At 37.3% G+C, this 7691-nt stretch overlaps 1 protein-coding gene and 1 non-coding gene across 2 annotated transcripts; one reads left to right on the top strand and one right to left on the bottom strand.

Moving 5' to 3' along the window:
• Nucleotides 1-368: 368 nt before the first annotated feature.
• Nucleotides 369-475, top strand: LOC133807736 (small nucleolar RNA R71). The gene has a single exon (XR_009879633.1). It is a non-coding gene; the product is annotated as a small nucleolar RNA R71 (small nucleolar RNA).
• Nucleotides 476-6030: 5555 nt separating this feature from the next.
• LOC133806846 (uncharacterized) lies at nucleotides 6031-6513 on the bottom strand. Its single transcript, XM_062244933.1, has one exon. The coding sequence runs from the start codon at nucleotides 6511-6513 to the stop codon at nucleotides 6031-6033; it is 483 nt and encodes a 160-aa protein (XP_062100917.1).
• Nucleotides 6514-7691: the final 1178 nt, after the last annotated feature.

The raw sequence follows: 7691 nt of genomic DNA, 5'->3' as shown, positions 1-7691 counted from the left end.
TAACACCCTTAGTTTCTCCCTCCACTAGAGTAGGGCAAGTATCAGTAGCGTGCCCCACAACTTGACAGATTCCACATGGCCGCTCCTGTTGGCCTAAAGCTAGTTGTTGGACCACTGCAGTTAATTGAGCCAATTTTTGACCCAGCTGATTAGCATTAGAGGTGCTCACTTCATTAGCTGATTTGGGTAATGGAATAGGATCTTGGCGAATGCCAAACTGTTGTGAGTTAGCAGCTATATTAGAAATCAAGCTCCTGGCTGCAGCAGGAGTCTTATCAACTAGTGCACCCCCACTGGCTGCATCAATCATAATCCTATCCAGTGATTGTAATCCTTCATAAAAGTACTGAATGAGGAGCTGTTCACTTATCTGATGATGAGGGCAATTAGCACACAACCTCTTAAATCACTCCCAATATTCATACAAAGACTCTCCTGTATACTGCCTTATACCACATATCTCTTTCCTGATGCTTCCAACTCTAGATGCTGGAAAGTATCGTTCTAGGAACATAGTCTTCATACCATTCCAAGTTTCAACACTACTAGGTGGAAGATAGTACAACCACTCTTTAGCTGCATCCTTTAGGGAGAAAGGAAAAGCTCGCAGCTTAATTTGTTCCCCAGTCACTGCAGCGGGTTTCATACTAGAACAGACAATATGAAACTCCTTCAAATGTTTATTCGGATCCTCATTAGGCTGCCCATGGAAAGAAGGCAATAAGTGGATGAGTCCCGATTTTAGCTCAAAGTTTACATCCAACGGTGGATACTGGATGCAAAGTGGTTGTTGGTCAAAATTTGGCACTGCCAACTCTTTCAATGTCTTTTGCTGGGCAATTGTTCTATAGGATCGAACGGAATCGTCAGAATCAGATTCGTTGTCAGACGGTAATGACACTTTAACAGGATTGACTTGTGGAGAAAAACGTTGAAAGAGTGGATTATCGGTGATAGTCCTTGAAGCACGAGAAGCTAACGATGACTCAAGATATTGTTTAAGCCTAGATAACCTTTCTTGAGTATCGTCTTCACCAGACATATACACCTGATAATTCCACAGTAAAAACTAATTAGTCACAAATAAATAAATTTGAATAATAAAGAGAATAACAATAGTCCCCGGCAACGGCGCCAAAAATTTGATGGCTGTCGTATAAACACAAATTTAACAATGATTTTTCTTTCAATACTTCCAATTATTTCAGTATAATAGCAAGCACAGGTCGAACCCACGAGGACTTTCGTTCACTTTATTATTCAAGAATTAACACTAAAACTTAAAAGAGGATTTTGATTTTTAACTCAAAATTAAATAACATAAACTAGAAAGCAATTAAAGATTGATATTACGATATTAAGAAACAAATAAAGGTTAATCTCCACCCTCATCAATCATTCCTAATCACTAATAATAAATATTATTCCAATTTCTCAATTAAACTATTAACCCCGCAGATAACGCTGAAGCAGTCAATTATCCCAGTCTCCCTATTAGAAGTAATCAAGGCGAAGCGCTCAATAATTAACTCCTTTATCTAAGCAATATATCTATGAAGCATACAATCTATTTAACTTAGATAAAGCATTAAGTCCTATGGAAACAAGTTAATCCAGGCAATAAATTAATGAAGCATATAATTCATTTAACCTAGGTTCTATTTTTCATCACAATCAACAATTCTTTTGACATCACTATCAATTGCAATTTATCACACACTTAGAATCCTAAACTATTAGGTGAGTAGTAATTCTAAGATGACAATTGAACAATGTAAAACCTTAATTAGTTGGCCACCTAACAAGAAATCACAAAATTCATAACATTCAATTGGAAAAATAGAAACAATCTAATGTTGAGAGAAATTAAAGAACACTATTCATTATCAATAATCAAGAATTCATGTCTTGGGTTTTGAATTAACCCTTAACCTAAAAAGAACCTACTCCATAATAGTAATCATAATCACAAACATAATTATAATTAAAATTAAAGAGATTAAGGAAAGAAAAGAAACTAGATTGATGAACAAGAGTAATGTAGTCTTGTAGTCTTCACTTTAGCCTTTTCTCAGTCTTTTTCTCTCTTAAACCGTCATAAAAAATCCCTCTCAAATTAACCCTAATCATCCTTTATAGTCTCAATTAAATTCTAATTAAAAAGTAATAAAAATCTGAAAACGACGTCACAAGCCGCAGCCTAGAACAAAATCTATGCACAAATCTGTCACTCAGGCAGCGGCCTGAGTTTTATGCGCAGCGGTCTATCTGGAAAAAAATATTCTGAAACTGCAATTCCATTTAAAGTGCCGCGGCCTGAGTTTTATGAGCCGCGGCCTACCTCCAATTTCTTCAATTCTTGATCTTAGATAGTTTGCACGTTGCCACCACTTCCACATTTCAATCCCGAAAGCTTTGAATATTCCTAAAACTTTATTTTAACTACACTTGCCATCAAAATGTCAGATTTATCATTATAAAACGCAACGTAGAAAATATGTTGTAGAATCACGAAACTTAGTTAAAACTATTAAAAATGCTATCATAACACCATCTAATCATAGAAAAACTTAACAAACATTAATACAAAAATGACCTTATCAAATTCCCCCACACTTGAATATTGCTAGTCCCTTAGCAAAACACTAAAATAACAAAACTAAAAATAAAACAAACTAATCTAGACTCACTAAACAAAGGTCTTGTCAAAGCTTGAATGTCTCTGAGAATCACACAAATAAGTAATGCCAAAACAATTCAGATTTTCATACTCATTAGAATTTCAACTCCATATGTAATTTACCATTTGATTTTCAAAAATAATTTACTAAGCACTTAATCACAACACCAACTCAAATGCATCAAATTTAATCCATACTTGCCAAATCATTTTCTTTTAAATCAGTCCCTATATACCAAAATGTTTTTCAATGAAAAGCATCCACTCCATAGACATTAACCAATCATTCTCCACTAATATAAACACACAATAATAAAAAAGAAAAAGGTCTTTATAGGCTTGTAATGTAAGGCTAAGGTTAAGGGTAGTTGAGAAATATACATTTAAGCTCAAATCACACCATAGCATACATCAACTTCATTCTTTGAACTTGCCCCAAATTTTCCCATACAAATCAAGAAGTACCTATTTTTTTTTTACTCTTCTTTCCATAATGATCTCACTATTTCCCCACACTTATACTTTTGCAAAATTTGCATATATGCATTTTCTTTCATTGCAAATAATTTTTTCTTTTGTTTTTTTGTTTTTTTTTTCATAATATTACAAGGAGAGAAATAGAGATCATTCACAAATTACAACCAAACAAATAACCCATAATTATTTCCCTTTTATTTTTTAACAAACCATCCCACAAGATCAAATCATATATAAATAACCATGGTGTAATGGGTTACAAAAAGAAATATTTTTCAAGGAAGTATAAGGTCAAAAATTTCGGTTCATAGAAGAAAAGAAATAGTCATCATGGCTCAAACATGGGAAACTAAGGATTATCATATAATAGGTTGGCTAGAATGGCTCAAACGATCCAAAGAACTGCCGTAATCATGTGAACTTATGATTTCGCCTCAAACAATTGATTAATGATTTCTAGAGTGGTTGGGACTTAAATTTTTTTTTTTCAACACATTTAAGTGGTGAATTCAATCGTGCATAAAGTGAAAAACAACATAAATCAAAATAGCAATTCACATAGGAGTCAAGCACACAAATCATACAAAAATTCCTCATTGTCTAACATCACTTTAAGCATAATTCAAAGTTTCATCATCGACCAATGCTTTCAACAAGACCAACACAACTGAACACTAACAGACACTAAATAAAACGAAAAGAACAGAAAATTAACAAAGACATAATAGAAAAAAACATAAAATATCCCCCCCCCCCCCCCACTTAAACAGTACATTGTCCTCAATGGACTTAGGAAAATAGAAAATAAAGTGAAAAGAGAAGAAAGAAAAAACTCCCTCATAACACATCACTCCTCAAGAATATCCATATCTACCGCGCTAGCAACATCCTCATCATCAGGGGCCTGATATGACACCATGGGCATGGGAATCGGTGGTGGGTATGGCTGCAACCAAGTAGGAGCAGGTGGATAACTAGACATATCCACATTCAATCGAGCCTGATCCATCCTATAACAAATATCCTGATAGCTTGCATATTCCAGAAACCTCTGGTTGTGATCCAGGATATGCTGAGTATTCGCCCGAATATCAAGTCGGCCATAATAAACCTCTTGCTCCAAAGCTTGCAAGCATTGTTGAGTGGTTCTTCTACTATCGTTCATAGGAGAAACAGGGGCCGAAATAGAAGATTGGCCTTGATCATTAACTTAAGCAGTGGTTTTCCCCTTCAATCGATCAAGGGTATTGTGATCAAGGATGTGCAATGGATGCACCTTGTCTTCAGACTCATCCCAAGGAACACCTGCCTTCTTACACAACGCAATGATCAATGAGGGAACATAAATTCATTCGTCACTTGGCTCATACTTCGGATGATGGAAGCATGAATAATTTGCCCCACATTAATGGTTTTGTCAGTGAGAATTGCTTAAAGAAGAATTGCTTCATGAATATCAACATGACCAAGTTGGGCTGTAGGCATTAATTTTGCCCCCATGAACTGCTGCCAAGCTTCTGTATTGCTATCCAGATAAGCAGCTTTGATGTAGCGAGGAGCCCCATTATTATATAAATTCCATACAGCACCCGGCATTGCAATTTCATCAATAATAACTTGATGATCAAAATTATCTTTAACTGCACCATATTCATCACGCTGAAAGTGAGGTAGCTCATAATAGCTATTAATATCAGTTGCTTTGAAGGACACTTTCACACCTCTCACTTTCACCTTGTAATTTTCATGAGCCACAGCGTTGGCATAAAACTCACGAACAATAGGACCAATGCCCGATTCAGGATGAGCACACAATTTTTCCCAACCCCGAGACTCAATTTGATGCATGAGGAAAGGTTGATCATGATGCATATGAAGATCAAATCCTCACTCAGGGACCCATGCCTTATCATGAGCAATGGCATTCAAGTAACTCTCATAGGCCTCAATAGACACAAATTTTTGGGAATCATAGGGAATTGGTGTCGATGAAAAAGCTTGATTCCTATTTGTCTTTGGAGCCATGGTTGATGAAATTAATGAATGTGAGTGAAAATCTTCTTGGATTATATATATGAAATGTGTAAGAAATGCAGAGAACAAAATGGGATGTGTGAATTTCGGATTAGTGTGGGGAATTTAAGGTGGAGATGTGTTTATGGAGTAATGGAGGAAGAAAGAAAGAAATGGGTAGAATGAATTAGGGTGATGGATATGGGAAAAGAATAAAGAAAACAAGGGAAAATGGAGGAATTGATAGGGGTTTGTGATGAGAATTATGGGAAAAAGAAGAAAGAGGAATGGGGTTTTGTTGGTGATGTTTAGAGAAATGAGGAAATGGAGTTTTTAAATTTAAAAGGGGCTGAAATCGTAGGCCGCGGCTTAAGAAATGTGTGCCGCGGCCTACACAATACCTGACGCCGTTCCCACTTTTTTTTCTGAAAAAATCTCGTGTGCCGCGGCTAGCGCAATACGTGCCGCGGCCTACCACATGCTGAAGCAATTTTTTGGAGAAAAGGGTCGCGACCTAAGAAAGACTTGCCGCGGCCTGCGATTTCTGTTTTCTTAATTTTAGTTCGTAAGCCGCGGCTTGCAAATGGTGTGCCGCGGCTTGCGAAGCCTCCTGACGCTTCTTCTCTTTTTTCTCATAAAAGGGCCGCGGCCTAGGAAATATGAGCTGCGGCCTAAGTCCCTTTCCCTTTTTTTCAAACTTTTTCATTTTTTTTTCACGATTTTCACGGTTCTAATTACAAAATTAAACTAAAATTACCTCAACAAAAACAAAACTAAAAACATAATGTTCAATTTAAATAATGCAAATAAAATAATTTACAAAGTAGCTAAGTTTATCGTCGCTAGCTCGACTTAATGCTTCATTCATCAACATATACCGGGTCAATGCGATGAATCACAGCAGCTTGTTCTTCCTCCATTGATTCATAGTATGGCTTTAATCTCTGACCATTCACCTTGAATGACTTTCCGGTACTTGGACTTACAACTTCGACCGCTCCATGAGGAAAAACCTTGGTAACAATGAACGGACCTAACCAACGAGACTTCAACTTCCCAGGAAAAAGTTTAAGGCGAGAGTGATACATGAGAACTTTCTGACCTTCCACAAAACTCTTCCGAAGAATATGTTTGTCATGAAAAGCTTTGGTTTTCTCCTTGTAGATTCTCGAACTCTCATATGCTTCATTGCGTATTTCTTCTAGCTCATGCAATTGAAGCATTCTTTGTTGTCCTACAGCAACCATGTCCATGTTACACTTCTTTACAGCCCACCAAGCCTTATGCTCTAGCTCCAACGGTAGATGGCAAGGCTTCCCATACACCAACCAATAAGGTGACATACCGATAGGTCTTTTATATGCCGCACGATCCGCCCACAAGGAATCATCAAGCCTTGTACTCCAATCTTTCCGGTTTGGATTTACAATTTTCTCAAGAATCAATTTGATTTCATGATTAGAAACCTCCGCTTGCCCGTTGGCTTGTGGATGATAAGAAACTGTCACCTTGTGAGTTACACTATAGCGTCGAAACAATGCTTCTATACTCTTGTTACAAAAATGTTGGAGCGAATGAAATCCACTACTGTTTTTGAATTATCCGTTCTAGTTGCAATTGCTTCCACCCATTTAGACACGTAGTCTACTGCCAAAAGAATATATTCATAGCCGAAAGAGGATGGGAACGGTCCCATGAAATCCATACCCCAAACATCAAAGATCTCAAGAATTAAAATAGGAGTTTGAGGCATTTGATCCTTGGCCGTTATGTTACCAACTCGTTGACAACGATCACATGCCTTACAATAAGCATAAGAATCTTTGAAAATTGTGGGCCAATAGAAACCGTTGTCAAATATCTTACAAGCTGTCCTCTTAGGTCCAAAGTGTCCACCACAAGCATAAGCATGACAAAAAGCAAGGATGGAACAAAATTCAGATTCAGGTACACACCTTCGAATGATTTGATCAGTACAATGCTTCCAAAGAAAAGGTTCATCCCATATGTAGTGGCGAGCATCATGCTTGATCTTGTTTCGTTGTGCTTGTGTGAGATCACTTGGTAACTCTTTTGAAGCAAGGTAAATTTACAATGTCGGCACACCAAGGAATAACTTCTTGCATGGTGAGGAGTTGCTCATCCGGAAATTTTTCTTCTATGGGCAAATTATCTTCATCCCGAATAAGACGACTCAAGTGATCCGCCACCCTATTCTCAGAACCCTTTTTATCTTTTATCTCCAAATCAAACTCTTGAAGAAGTAGAATCCACCGGATCAGCCGAGGCTTGGCTTCTTTCTTTGCCAATAAATAGCGAAGAGCAGCATGGTCAGTATAAACAATCACTTTAGTTCCAATCAAGTATGACCGAACCTTTTCCAAGGCAAAAATCACCGCCAAAAATTGTGACGAAACCCGAACCAAATCTTGAAAACAACCGAAGAACGCTCGAATTTGGAATGGAAACCGCGACCCAACGCTTTGCAAAGCACGAACCTTGGTATGGTGAAGACGCCAAA

Source organism: Humulus lupulus, chromosome X (genome assembly GCF_963169125.1).
Source record: "Humulus lupulus chromosome X, drHumLupu1.1, whole genome shotgun sequence".
NCBI classification, from domain to species: Eukaryota; Viridiplantae; Streptophyta; class Magnoliopsida; order Rosales; family Cannabaceae; genus Humulus; species Humulus lupulus.
The sequence above is the reverse complement of the archived record's forward strand: the minus strand, read 5'-3'. Positions and strand labels throughout refer to the sequence as shown.

What these genes read in the sequence shown, in the direction of transcription:
- LOC133806846 (XM_062244933.1), bottom strand. Translation starts at nt 6,513, where the DNA reads ATGTCACCTTATTGGTTGGTGTATGGGAAGCCTTGCCATCTACCGTTG.